At 44.0% G+C, this 14,880-nt stretch overlaps 1 protein-coding gene across 1 annotated transcript in view; it reads right to left on the reverse strand.

The window, feature by feature from the left end:
- The window catches only part of Ipo9 (Importin 9), a 41,758-nt gene that overhangs the window by 25,470 nt on the left and 1,408 nt on the right, over window positions 1–14,880 (reverse strand). The window contains exons 3-12 of the mRNA XM_084588958.1: window positions 14,052–14,253; window positions 12,907–12,995; window positions 12,721–12,807; window positions 12,503–12,622; window positions 9,882–9,982; window positions 9,689–9,747; window positions 7,292–7,443; window positions 6,489–6,587; window positions 6,235–6,341; window positions 4,437–4,567 (exon numbers count right to left, since the gene is read on the reverse strand). Coding sequence (XP_084445084.1) covers window positions 4,437–4,567; window positions 6,235–6,341; window positions 6,489–6,587; window positions 7,292–7,443; window positions 9,689–9,747; window positions 9,882–9,982; window positions 12,503–12,622; window positions 12,721–12,807; window positions 12,907–12,995; window positions 14,052–14,253 — 1,147 coding nt within the window. The remainder of the gene's footprint in view (window positions 1–4,436; window positions 4,568–6,234; window positions 6,342–6,488; window positions 6,588–7,291; window positions 7,444–9,688; window positions 9,748–9,881; window positions 9,983–12,502; window positions 12,623–12,720; window positions 12,808–12,906; window positions 12,996–14,051; window positions 14,254–14,880) is intronic.

The raw sequence follows: 14,880 nt of genomic DNA on the forward strand, positions 1-14,880 counted from the left end.
CGGCTGGTACGAATTTCGGGATGATACGAATTTTAAGAATGCTTTGAACGGACTACATTGTATAGAATACGTTAAGATACGGGGTGATACGAAGAGTTTCTGAACCTGCCGCGGTTGATACGAACGTGCAAACCAGTCGTGCATGCGAGCGGGCCGGCGCGGCTGGCCTCAAGAGGGTAACATAACCGACGCGGCCGCCGCCAACTCCCCCCCCCCCCCCCCCCTCCCCCGCCGCGAATGATAGGAACGAACGTTGTACAAACGCACAAAGCCACCGAGCAGCTCAGCGCAAGAGCTCACAGGGGGAGAGGGTACCCACCGCGGCCGCTGCCTCTCCTCTCCAACGCCTCTCACCCCACTAGCCACCCTACTCCCCCCTCCCTTTCGTAGCAAACCGACGAGCACTAGACAAGGACGGCCAAGACGAAGCACGTGCCCAGTCGTGTACGTCATTCATTCGCTGGCAGCTCATTGGTCTATCGAAAAGTTGTCTCGCCGGCTGTTCCCAGGAGGACTGTGACGCTGGCTGCCGCTACAGTAGTTCTCCGGTTCTCCGTTCGCCGCTTCTTTCTGTCGTTCGCTGTGACGTGAACTGCCCAAACGTTAGAAAGACGCAAGCGTTCGCTGCTGCCGAAATGTCGCGGAAGCGTAAAGCCCTTTCTTTGAAGGAAAAGCTTTAAGTGCTGAAGAGGGTCGACGAAAAGAAGAGTGTCGACTTAGCAAAAGAGCTAGGGTTGGCACCGTCAACACTCTGCACCATTGTTGGGTAGCGAGATGTCATCTTGAAGAATGTGCAGCACTTCGGTGCGAACGTGAAGCAGGCTAAAACAGCGACCCATGTCAAGCTGGAAGAGGTTCTGCTGACTTGGTTCCGCGAAGTGACAGCGGCCGGCGTCAACGTGGACAGCAAGGTGCTATGTGAAAAAGCCGACACTGTCGCGCTTTCGCTTGGAATTGAAAATTTCCAAACGTCTGGGGGATGGCTGCACCGGTTTAAGGAGTGGCACGGACTTGTCTGCCGGGTCGTCTCAGGTGAAGGCAAGAAAGTGGATCAGTCAGCTGTAGATGAGTGGCTGAACACGCTGCCGGCGCTGATTTCGGAGTACGCGCCACGTGACATATTTAATGCCGACGAGGCGGGCCTCTTTTTCAACCTTCAACTAGAAAGAAGTTTGTGCGTAAAAGGCCAGGCATGCCAGGGCGGCCAGAAAAGCAAGGAGAGAGTAACAGTACTCTTTTGCTGCAACTCGGATGGATCAGAGAAACTCCAGTTTACCGTCATCGGTAAGTCGAAGAAACCGAGGTGTTTCCGATCGGCGGAGCGTTTGCCTGTCTTTTACAAAGGCAACCGAAAGACGTGGATGACTGGAGATTTTTTCCGCGAGTTCTTGACAAGCCTTGATCGGAAAATGGCGTCAAGAAACCGGAAAAGTTTGCTTTTCGTGGATCAGTGCTCTGCCCACCCAAAGGAAATGACATTCAATAACGTGAAAGTCAGGTTCCTGCCGGCGAACACTACCAGCCATCTTCAGCCACTGGACGCTGGGGTAATTAGAAATGTGAAACATTATTTCAAAGGACTTCTAGTGAGGCGTCTGCTGGCAAAAATTGACCGTAAAGAAGCAAACTTGCGGATCAGTCTCTTAGATGCTTTGCACTTTCTAGCCATGTCGTGGGATAGTGTAACTTCAGACACAATCTCGAACTGTTTTAGAAAGTGCGGATTTGCAATCGGACTTGCTGCGGCTTCGGCAGGAGATTGTCAAGAGCCAGACGAAGACCTCACGATTGATGGCTGGGACAATCTGGAAACTGAAGCTTCGGTTCGGGACTTCGTTACCGCGGACGGCAATGTCGCGACCTGTGGGCTGAGGTCTATTGAAGACTTGGTCAATGAAGCGAATGATTGTGAAAGTGAGCCTGACAGCGATGGTGACGCTGATGACGAGTGTGATCAGCCACCGTCAAAGGCAGATACTCTTCACGCTTTGGACGTTCTGCGCCGCACCGTAAGTGCCAGCAGCGTGAGCGACGAAACCGCGGCACGGTTTTATGCCTTTCAGGTGGAGCTTGTCCGCGACATCAACAGCAAAAAAGTGCAGACAAGCATTACGGACTTTTTCAGCCGCAAGTAGTTCACCATAATAAACTTTGGTTCATTTTCAATTCATTCCCATGTGGATGTTGACTTGTTTTGAATCATACGAATTCGGGATGATACGAATATTTTGCCTACTCCCTTGCAATTCGTATCATCGAGATTCTACTTTACCAGTTTACGACAACCAGAGGACTATGTGGCTTCCGCGACTGCCGGGGTAAACGTGAGCTGCTCTTCTCCACACAGTGTATGAAATTCTCTGAACAAGTGTGCCAGCGCATGATGAGGAATGAACCAGCACTGGCGCATGAACATGCATGGCACTGTTCAACTCCTGGCGCAGGATGGCAATGTACACAAAAACACGCAGTGCGTGCACTTCGTGGAGCAGCCACGAAATGTAGTGCAAATAAATACCTTTTTTGATTTTTCTTCGTTTGCATTTTAAGTGAATGAACTTTTCTGTCTCATTTTCACTACCTTGAAAATACCCTCAGATTATATGTGGGTTTTTATAGTGTGTGTGTGTGTGTGTGTGTGTGTGTGTGTGTGTGTGTGTGTGTGTGTGTGTGTGTGTGTGTGTGTGTGTGTGTGTGTGTGCGCGTGTGCGCGCGCGCGCGTTTGTGTGTGTGTGTGAACATTCCAACAAAAATTGAGCAGGATGAAAGCAGTTGCCATGAATGTACCACCAGAATGCAGCAGTTCCATTTTCCAGTCCCCGAACCCACAACAGCCACAGTGACTCACAGAGACCATCAACAAATTTCTTTCAAACAAGGCCTACCACTATTCCATGCATGCTTTTGCTGTGTGCTGGTGACTGGCCACACGAAGGGAGCACCAACTCAAGTGCAATAAGTGCAAGAGCATGCACATCAAGTTAGCGAATGCTGTATAAAAATGCTGCAATTTTCAGCCACGAATTCTGGGGACCCGGAGTATGCATTTTTTCTTCCAGATGTCCACTTGGTATTTGAAATGAAAACACACAGCATAAATCAAACCAAGCAGCAGATTCTATTCACTAATTATATGAAACTGCGATTTCCATATCCAGGCTTTCCACAACAGAAAAACTCAACTCTGTACACCATTACAGAAATATTCACATTATTATTACATCACGACTGTATAACAACACGTCAGTACAACGCTAGCGTAGTGCATTTTCAAATGAGTACAGTATGTCGAGTAAACGGAATATCTGCGCCACATCTCGAGCATCTCCCGAAGAGTATGTCGGCTGCTTCTGAGTAAACAAACGAATGTCTGCGCCACATGTCGAACATCTCCCGAAGAGTATGTCGGCTGCTTCTGCTGAGTCTACCAGCCGGTTTCTGTACGCTTTTCCAATGCACTTGTTTCGGCAATGTACGACGCAAGTAATGTTAACTGCGAATTTACGCTCACTTAGGCTTTATGCAGTCTAAAGAGAGACGTTGCTGTGTCATTGGCGGCTCGAAAGCAATAATATCAAGTAAAAGTTGAACTGAAAACAAAACCGTAAACTGAGGCCAGATATGCCGGAACTACACGGTGCACGCAGTGACGAAAGCTCCAACCCCTTAGCCTTGCCTGCATAGACAGGAAAAGTTTTCCGGGAGTATAAGGGTGTTGCCTAGCCTTTCTGCACGTGGGCGCGCTTCATGCCTCTGTAGGCCTGGATAGCTGGCTGTAGGCCTTGTGTAGTCCAAGCCCCCAAAAGAAAAAGCTGCAGAGACTGCTGCGGTGGTCATGGAAAGGAATTGATCACAATCAGCTACCTGCGCATTGTTCAACTGCGTTTTCTCAGTATGGCACAGACATACCCTCCCCAAGTGGTTCAAATTAACTTTTGCCTTATGAAACTTTTGTATGGTTCGGCCAAATGACTAGTAGAGCAGCGCTAGCTAATAGACAGTGGACATATCGAATTTGTTACATCAAGGCAAACCACTGTAACAGCTTCATTACATGGCTCGCAAATACACACGTTTAAAAAAGGGCAATGCTGGGAAATCGAGAAACTTTGTAGCATCAAGGAATTCACTATGTGCAGGTTTCTTACATCCAGGTTAAACACAGGTTGAACTGTATAACAGCTGGTATTGTATGAAAGACCACTGAATAAGGGTTACGAGGGAGCTTTAGTTTGAAGGCCGAGCCAACGTTTCGACAAGGGGACTTGCCCCTGGCTCTTAACTTTCGTTCAGTGCTCTTTCATACTGCATAGCAAACTTCTTGCTCTCATACTCTAGTAACATAATAACAAGCCTTCACCAAAAAGAGCTGCAACAAGAGAAGGAAGCTGCCAGCTGCAATGGCACATCACGAGGCCCTCACAGCCATTCCTCACCTGTTGTGCTCATGTCTGCAAGGGCTACTGTCTCAAGGAAGCCCCTTATGTCGAAGATACCTTGGTTACCAGACACAAAGGACTCTCGACAGCCACCCAAGGCCAGCATGCATGACTCATGGATTTTCCACCTGGATGGGGGAAAAAAAAAAACACAAGTACGGGATTTTGGGTATGTTTCGAAAGTCTCCACATACTACATGATAAACTACTCCGGCAAACCACAACTTGTCAGCTTCAATCCTGACACTAGCCTAAACAGTTCATTGTAAACATAATTCAAGCTGGCCTACAACAGTCGATGAACAATGACAAAGAGGCTAGTTTCACTCAAAACAAAGCTTTAATTACCATAAAAACTCGCATATAATATGGACCCGCATATAACATGAGGCGTAATTTCGGGATAGCAAAAAATGGAAAAGTAAGTTTTCATCCGTATATAATGGGAGTGAGGAAAGATCAGCAGAAGTATTTGTTTCCATTACATTCACCCCGGCCACATGGTTCTCCGGTTCTTCTAAAACCCGTAGGCCGCTTCCAGCTCAGACGCAAAATGGCAGAGCACGAGCTTCTGGCCTTCATGCACCGCGCAAAGGCTCGCTGACTGTGTGCCCGGGAAGAGTTGTCAGATTTGGGGTTTCGGCGATTGTTGTCATCTGGTAAAGTATCGCCTACTGAGAGTCCCTTGCTAGAGATATCTTTCTTTAAAACTGTTCTTCAGTACCTCTAAACATTTTCGGTACCTTGTATTTCTCGAATGCACGGCCGACGCACTCCTTAGGAGTAGGTCAAGCGTTAGCGAAGCGGCTGTACGGTGTGGCCAGCATGGCTAGCGAGGCCCGTGAGAGACCCACGCAATGTGCCAAGTGATGCTTTCTCCATCTCTACAATGTGCGAAGTGCGATGACCTCCTTCCGGCTGTGTGTGCGTAGCGAGCACTGTGGTCATGCCATGGGCATGAGGAAACCCAAACCATCGAAAACAGTCTATTGATGCCACCACTAGATAGCGCCTCCTCTTGCTGGAAGCCTGATATTGATAGCGCTGATTACTAACGAGGCTAAAACTGCAAATTTAGGCTGAAATTTGTTCGGATCTAAATATAATACGAAGTGGAAATCTGACACGATAAAATCGGGAAAAAAGGACCTCATATTACATGCAGGTTCTTACGGTGGATAAAAAATGAAAAGCAGACATCATCACCAACGGTAAGGTGCTCGTTTTGTTTTCGTATTTCCAAGGTTATACCACATAACAATTACTGAATGCCTGTGATCACAAAGCCAATAAAGAAAAAAAAATATTCCATTTTAAACACGAAAATTTATTGGCCAATATATCTCTTTTGTTGGCAAACAGATGTCATGCTTTTGCTTAGAAAAAAAAAAAAAAAGCTTCCAACATTTACTTAATATAGCATACACTCGGCTTACATCAAAAACCATGCAGAGTAGCACTCCTGAAAAACGCTGTGATACAAAAATGAAAGAAGCTAACAGTCAGAGAGGCCAAAGAAAGCATGGGGTTATTTTTTTTTTTCTATTCTTGTTGTTGACTTAGATTAGTGCCGTAATTATTATGTGGTTGGAACACAATTAAATATGAACTCGAAGAAAAAGAAAAAAAACAACCTTCTGCTAGTGGGATCTGAACCCACGACCTCCGAACAAATTTCAATGTAGCATTGTAGCAAGACAGCACTGTTTCGCAACTGTAAAATCCATGCAACAGAGGAGTTCTTTTCTTCCTAGTCTGCACGTCGCAGGCTTTAAAAGGATTCTTTGAAACGCACCAGTATGGGTCGCCATTGGCACGTGCAATGCTGCTCTCTTGCAAGTGCTTGGTCACTGCATCACTCAAGCCCCGAGCACTCTCCTCTTCATACTCTTGAAACAAGGCCTGCATTGACAACATCAGCCAGCTATTGATGTGTGTGCACGCTTTCTAAGCCTGTGGTCACAATTTTTAAAATTTGCTTTTTTCCGCTGCATAACAATTAGAAAGGCTGGTTAAAGAGCAAGGCAAAAGTATGAGCTGTTATCTCACCATCAGCAGGTCTTGAGCTGATATCCTAACAGAATACGAGAAGGTGTCATCATCCTCATCTTCAACAAATCTGTCTGGACTGCTAGTCCAAGTTCGAACCTGCACGAAAGACAGCACAGTCACCAAGAGGACACGGTGTTAGATGGCAACCAACAAATATAATGCTAACCAGATGGTTAATACAGCTGACTATCACCAATAGGAAAATGAAGGCAAGTTAAAATCTATTCACACAGTACAGGGTTTGAATTTAAAAAGACCTTTTCGATGCATTTCATGTTGATGGGCTGACAACATCAGTTCAAACAGACGAAGAGCTGAAATTAACAATTTCACCACATCCATATGTCGTCAATATATTGGTACGAAGCTTCAAAATCCAACAGAGATCTTTGCCAGAGTCGAGATAGTTTTCAAAATAGGTCACTGGCCATATTTTCAGCCTTAAAAGACTTCAATGTAGGCAAACTAAGTTGTTTTCTATGCATTACAGCATCCAATTCACCAGTAGTTAAAAAGTAAACAACAACAAAAAACAAAAACGCCAAAGCATACAAAGTAAGCAGACAGCAGGCAGTGGCTAATTAGATAGTTAGCAGACAGACCAAATAAACGATGCCACTGCTCTTTGCAACATATACTATATATTGCTTTCATGAAATCAAGCCACATGTGCAGTGTCTTAAAGTTCCCATGTTCATCAAGAGATTAAAAACCTTTTCAAATGGCCAAAAGGTATAGATGGCAATAAATGTTTTTAATGATGCACAGTTAAACACATCAATCTGATTTCAGCTATATACCTGCTCTTCTGTGATCTGCATGTAGAACACGATGTAGTAGATCAGGTCAGAAAGCCCCTTCTTGACGAGGCCTCGATACCTCGGCGTTTCCACAAGGGCATTGACAAAATCAAATATCATGAAAACGACGTTTTCAAAACCAAGCACCTCCCCTGGAATGAGACAAGGAAGGCAATATAAACAAGGAACGCCAGGCTCTAGTCAGAAAGAAACCCTACAATTTGCAATAGTGCTTTACGATTCAGTCAGCAGAAAAAGTTTATAGAACACGGTTGTACAATCAAAATTTGCTTCAGCACCATTGGACAAACCGACTGCCTGAAATGCCAACAGATATCAAAAGTTTGCAAGCGTCATCCACTGGGACATATACCTAACGATTGGTTAGTGTTGCACTTCTACAATAAATTTGTTCCTGTGCACATGAACCCACAGAATTATATGCTGCCAGCAGTACACATGAAATACCATACAGTGAAAGCCCATTTATTTAAACTTCAAGGAACTGGGGAAATTGTTTGAACTGTAGAATGACGTTGCTGCAGAGCCAGATGTAAAACACTTTGGCTGTGTTCCTGACTGGGTAGTCATTTGCGATCCAAAGTAGTCGCAAAGCTAGAAATTCAAGCAGCATGCGAATGGCCCGTGATTGTTGCTTTTTGACCATCGCGAATGGCCTGTGATTGTTGCTTTTTGATCAACGTGACCATATGCAACTGTCTCTTTTCAACCAACATGGTCACACAACGGCTGCAAGTCGCAACTATGGATGGGCCATGGGCAACTATGGGCAACTATGAATTCAGACATGGGCGGGCCCGCTTTGGATAATTCGGACAAGGATCACACATCGAGGTGCACTCTGTACAGCCAGCAATCTCCGGCGGCATCCACAAACCTTAAAACTTCACATTCCGCGGCTGTGATTAGGCACACGCATCGGGCAGTCAACATAGTTTTGGACGCTGTTCGGCACACGAGTGCTTTTCCAATTTTCTTTTTTCTTTTATGGTGTCGCACTATTCTAATAACTACACATATCCCATATGGACGGGCATCCACATGCTACTTCCACTATGCTGAAACTGCACGCTGGTCACGTGCAGTTTCACTGCAGCTCGGGCTTCACCGCATGGATTATGCGGCAGCCTTCTCAAAATGTGACAGGGGTGTTCCTTCAGTCACATTCAATAATTCAAACATTTGCTCTGACTCCTTGAAAACATAATTAACGAGTTCACTGTATCCGAAGACTTCAGAAAATTCGGAAGTGTTGGATTATTAAAAAACTATCAGTGTACTCAATAATTTTCAACCATTTGGTAAACTCCGAATATCAATTTTTCGAATCGAATACAAACTGAATAACAAGCATATTGAATGCGCATTTGAATGTTTTAGCAATTTGTTAAAAATGCAGATACAATCAGACCACATAAACGAATGCCGATATATTATGAATCACTGGCTATACCAAACTCTTTCTAAATATTTTTAAGAAGTGTGCGATTTTCACTTTATACGTCAAAAGCGGTTGGCAATAAAATGAATATATCGAACTACACAGCGACACGTGGTGGATGGCAGATGGTAGACTTTGCTGCAATATGCAAGCATCAGCGTTAAGTTTTACAAGTTTTCTTATTGTGCACTCTTAACAGTGCCACACAAGGTGGAGAGGCATGCAGGGTTGGAGGGTAGTTTTAAGTTGCCAGTAACCATCCTGCACTGATTGTTGGCTTTCGTAAACATGGTGCAAGCGGTGACACTTTTCGCTTTGGCAAACCCTTTTACACCCTAAGCAGTTGTGACGTGGAGAAGTCCCCCTAATTGGCCCTTTACCCACTGCCACAGTGCGCCGCCACAGTTCCACAAAGGACTCAATATAATTGGCACTTTTTTTTTTTGTGTGTGTGTGTGTGTGTGTCCTCCAGAATTGGAAGTGGAACTAAATGCACATAAAAGGTGTCCCCGTTTATTTAGTAAGCATCGCCTCTGTTGCTGTCCATTTGCTGACCAAAAGTGCCCTGCTTTCATGCATGTTTTTGGCGGCATTCTATATTCAAAATTTTCGCTACATTAAACTTAACTTTTTACGCGCTAGCTACAATGACGTTTGACTGCACAGAACTGTCGGTTTGCTACTGTGTATAACGACATTCCCTACTTAACATACACTTACACACACTCAGTACACGTAAAAAAAAAAAAAAAAAAAGAAAAGAAAGAAAAAAAGGGGGGGGGGGGGGGGGGGGGGGACAGCTGCACGGTTCAGGTGTACACCCAGAAGTGTGACAGATACTGTGCCTTTTCTTTCCCACAAGCCAATTTACATTTTACAAAAGAAGTAGAAAAGCAGAGCTCTAACAGAAGTAGACCAATTGCCAGAATACGAACCATCAGAGTCCACAGGATCATTCGCCTCTTCAGAATCGTTGACAGCTGTTCTCACATATCTACAGCACTATGTTAGGGAAAAAAAAAAAGAAGGCTGCAAGCACCCGCTCCAGATTAGGTATCAGTGATCAAAACAATCAGATTGCAAAACTGAAGTTCTCTAAATGGTGGCACAAACAGCCAGAAAGGATACATATCAGCACTCTCAGTGAGTGAGTTCCAGACGGGTGTTAAGATGTGAGGAAGCCACGTGGACATCTGCTTGGGTTCATATTTCACTAAAATCGTCAATGCCTGCAATACAATAACGGAGTGCAAACATCAGAAAAGCACACAAAATGCTGCAAAATTTAAAGCAAGGTGATAGCCGGCTTTGTAGTGGATAATACCACCACAAGTGCACAAAGCTAATTTTCAACTGGGCAGTTTTTATTTTCATTACCGAACTAGTGCTTGCAAGCTAAGTATGTTTTCACTGATGCCCTGCTTGGTGTGCATTAGGCCTGAAGTGCAATGCACCAAAGTGGCTTCAACAGTTGTCAAGTTATTAGTATGACAAGTCAAGAGAGGAACAAGACAATTCGTTAGGACGTGGTCTGGTACCACTCCATGGAAATGCACCATTGATACAAGCAATGACAAAACTACTGCATCTTGTAGAATGTTATTTGATACAGGATAACCGTGGCAATTCATTTTCTCAGAGCAAGAAACAAGCATGGCTGAATCGACATTGCTGCTAGCACTATGGAAGATTTTAAACAATAAGGGGTAACTCTGTTAGAAGCCAGAAAACGTCACCCACTTATGAGGATAATCGAACAATGAAATTTTCGCAGCCATTTCAAAAGTGTTAACAGGGAGCGGAAGAATGGTTTTTAATTCCACCACTTTTTCAGAGATAGAGCCTCCAATATATTGTAAAGGTGACCTTAAATTGCAAATCTACACACAATGCTTGTTTATGCAGCACCCAAAGCTGGTCAGGAGTACTGTGACAAAATACGCCACCGTACCATGTATAAGTACAAGCTAGAAGCGTGCAACTGCAATTTGTCTAAAAAGCTGACATTAAGCTTACCCACAATTACGTTTTTTAATAACATGTTCTTGCCTTTCAAATCAACGCCGCCAGACAAATTGTTTTCAGCTAGATAATGAACGCGAGTGATCAGTATTCCATCACTTGTCATCCCACCGCACCCTCACTGCACATTCCCCACTCTACCATATGGTGTGTATGGGAGAGAACAGTACAGTACAGTCCATAGTTAAAGGGAACATGAGACCGCGTGGGTGCCGTGCTTTATAAAGCACTCCCGAGAGAGCCGGCGACAAACGATCGCACAAGGCGAATGCGCAGTAAGCACGGTCGGCTGTGCCACCCATTCTGGCCAATTGCCAGCAGCAGGACTTCGCAAAGTGTTTAGGTCATGCAATCAGACGTTCCCTTTAATGGAGGGATGTGGGGATCAGGTCGCAGAAATCGCAAAAACGGTTGATTTTAGAAAAGTACAACACGAATTCTCTGTTGGACTGGAACATTTCACCCAAGAACAAATTCTAAGTGCTCCAAATAAATATATGGACATATGCAATGTATGCTAGTTTAGAACTTTAAAGCCTGTTTTCTCAAAAAGTTTGTTCTAAGCATATCACCTTGCTCGTGGAAACCATAGCACCGCAATGGATACGCGGATTTGAATACCATTTGTTTCGCAGTAATTGCTGACATATGCTTTGTATTAAGACAGTCTCACATTTACCGTCTAGGCTTACATTTTTTTCTATAACGAGAAATTAGGCCATGATTCATTCTAAATATGAAGAGAAGGTGCATACTGCATCCTTTAAAGAAAGAGTAGGAAAATTCAAAAAGAAATTAAGAATGTCTTGACTTAGGCCACACTTCCTATTAAATATTAAGACAATCTAAAGGGCCATACCCAATGTTGTAGTTGTGCTGGTCTTTCCATGAGCAAGCAATGTGTGAACAATGTGTTAACTATGATAAAACAAAAACTATTGAAGATATCACAGTGTAACTTTATATCTGACTAATGCTATTTCAAGTCAGTGTACTAATATGCACCGCTCTGAGTCTTAAAATAACGAGTTGCCTCCCTTCATCCCACCTTAACAATGGACAGTACCGTACATGATGTACAGAGGTATAGCAGCATGTGGTTGCTTTAATGCGACAGCACTGGGTGCCATGAATATGAAAACATTCGAGTGGCACACGAGCAACCTGGGTGTATTTCTCTTTCACACACACATATTTTACCATGGACAATTAGTGCATTCTTTATGCTCCCCCCCAAATTATGACACAACCACATTCATCAGATCTGTCTGAAGCTCCTCTTTCAGATTTGTGTTCACATTAATACAAATGCCTACATGCTTAATCACCATTCCCTTAAATCCCCCCCCCATAAGAACAGAGGTCTGCCACTATGTATGCATGTTCCTGTCACATTCTTGGCTTCACTATATTACTGAAATACAAATACCTTTCAACAGCTGTTGCTGCATCTGGCCTTAGAGAGTGGTAACTGTCCTGTTAGTTTTTTAAATAAGGATTCTCAAAATATGAATGTTAATGGTATATTCATTTGCAAGGAATAATACCACAATAAGAATGAAGTGAGGAATATTCTTTTTCTTCTTCCTTGCTGAAAATTTAGGTGCATTTACATGCATGACGCGGATACTTCTTCCTTGTCATATCAGAAGGAGCATACCAAGTTCAAATCAAGTTAATTGGTTCTGAAACAAACAAACTTTCGGCTTGTGGTGATAAAAACCCACCTTCAAGATTTCTTTCTTAATCCCACTGTCCGATGTAGGTCCATCAGGTATCTTCAGTGCTTCGACAAGAGCCTCGGTGAATTGTGGCAAAATTGGATACAGAAGTGCCTTGGTTGTGCTCTGGTGGAGGATAAGAACAAATTGTTACGTGATCCACAACACATAATAACAGATACAAACTAGCGTAATTAAAAGAAGGATAAAATACCACCCTATACCTTGTCCATGTGGCCCATGGCGGCAATGATCTGTGCACATGTTGAAAAGATTTCCACAGCCCTTCCACGAGTTCGTATGCCGTATTTCTGCTCACAGGTTGCAAGTCAGTTGTAAAGAAACAAAAAGAACAACCCATAAGCATCTTTTTTTTTCCCCCCAATGCATTCGTCAGTCCACTACTATACCTCAGGCTGTGTAAAGATTTTGTACATCTCTGGAAGCACAACTGGAGCCACTTGGAACATTTGATTATCTGTGATGTCTCGAGAGAACTCTGAAAAAGCAGCAACATAGGCCGCTAAGTGATCATGCCACACTGAAAACCATGCACATTGCAAATCCCTTGATTGCCTTAAATACCAAGCAAAATTAAGATAAAAATTTTGTTTTTAAAAGAATGCAGAAAATGGGTGATGTGATGTCTGCTGATCCACTGTACTAACAAACTGGGACAAACTAGTCACAGAGAAGGGTGAAAGGAGAAGGAAGAGAGACAGAAATTGAAGTAAAGTGATGATTGCAACTAGAGCACAAGATATCTATGGGTAGTTCATTTACCATATGCTGCAGGATATTTAATTACAAGCAATGAAATATCTCGAAACTTCTAAAGGCTTTTCAGAAAAGTTCCTAAAGCAATGGAGAAAAATGCGAGCTATAAAGTCATTTAGGCATTAAGTGCAAGAGAAGGACAAGTAAACATCATTTTTCCATTAGTACAGCAGCCTAGTTCGTCTGACTAAAATGAAAAACGTGCACTGTCAGCAAGCCCAACAGTGGAGAAACAACCCAAATGAGCACACAGCAGCCAACCGCCCACTATCAAGGCAAAAGCCTTACTTGGCTCAGTAGTGTCCAAAGGAAGCGGCGACGGATACATGAATTCGCATCAAAACTGTAATGCGAGCGTCCTTTCGTCATACCGTTTCACTTCCCATTTAACATCCATCTGCTAGTCAAGCTGGAGGCTAGTTTGAGACAGAGATTCAAACCGTCAATGCATGTACCTCCAATTGGAAGTTTTAAGTGTCCACCAAGAAGTGACAAACGATGATTATTTCCTTTCCTCAAAACCAACAGATTTTCATTTCGGAGAACGCACACTTTGCTAAACTGCCAAGCAAAACCATACCAAGCCATGCCAAAACAGTGCTCTCGCACACCTCAATCAGATTAAGCAGAGTTAAGCCCAGGCTACTTTTTTTCACCTCTTTCAACAAATTCGTGACAACTCACATCAGTCGGCTCAGAAAATAATTATCGCACCAAAAGCACCAAAAGCACCAGAAGCACCAGCACAGGCCAAGCGCTGAGAATGGTAATGGCCCACCTGTCAGAACTCGCATGGCTCCGTGGACGGTGTTGGAGTCGCCACTTGTCAGTGCTTGCATGAGGATTTCAAACAGCTGTGGCCATGCTTCTGGCCAGTCCCAGTGGGCAATGGCAGAGATCGCATAGGCTACACTGGAGCGCAACTTGCTCAGCGACTCCTTAAGGCCCAAGGGAAGGATATTCCGGATGGTTGCCTTCGCCTGCCCCAGAAAAGAAAGCCGAGCTAAGAAAGTGGCCGCACACAAAATGGGGTTGCATGAGAAGTGCAGCATTTTCCAAAGGTTTCAAGGTCCTTTTGTGCACATCCGTCGGAGTTAGTGACAAACAAAATGTAGTTCCTTTTCATTTTTACCACTGCTCTGAACTCTGAGGAAGGGTTATCATGCGTCTTTACATGTGACCAATGCAGCCTTCTACTGCCTTGACCACTTGACTGCCTTGTCTTGGCCAACCTTCTACTGCCTTGAACACCAGGATCATAGAGAACACCCCATTGTAATTGCCAATTATTAATGATAGACAAGCCTTTGCTCGCCAAGGCAACACAGTGAGCTATGAGATGTGCTGCAGTGGAGGACTCCCATGTTAGATTCAACTTTCTGGGCCGTTTTTCCTTTTTATTCTCTTGAAATGTGGCCACAATGGAGTCTGCTTAGCTGTTGAATACTGTAGTCACTGTAAGCCACCACATTGGGCCCGCAATGCTTACTAGAAATGGCTTTGGGACACCGCACAGCTCACCAATACTATTCTTTCAAGAGAGAAACCACAAGTACTGTACAGCCCAACTAAATCATGTTTTCAACTGAAAAATTAGCTTGATTAAT

The sequence above is a fragment of the Amblyomma maculatum genome, chromosome 1, assembly GCF_055883805.1.
Source record: "Amblyomma maculatum isolate TAMU_Amacu chromosome 1, ASM5588380v1, whole genome shotgun sequence".
In the NCBI taxonomy this organism is placed as follows: Eukaryota; Metazoa; Arthropoda; class Arachnida; order Ixodida; family Ixodidae; genus Amblyomma; species Amblyomma maculatum.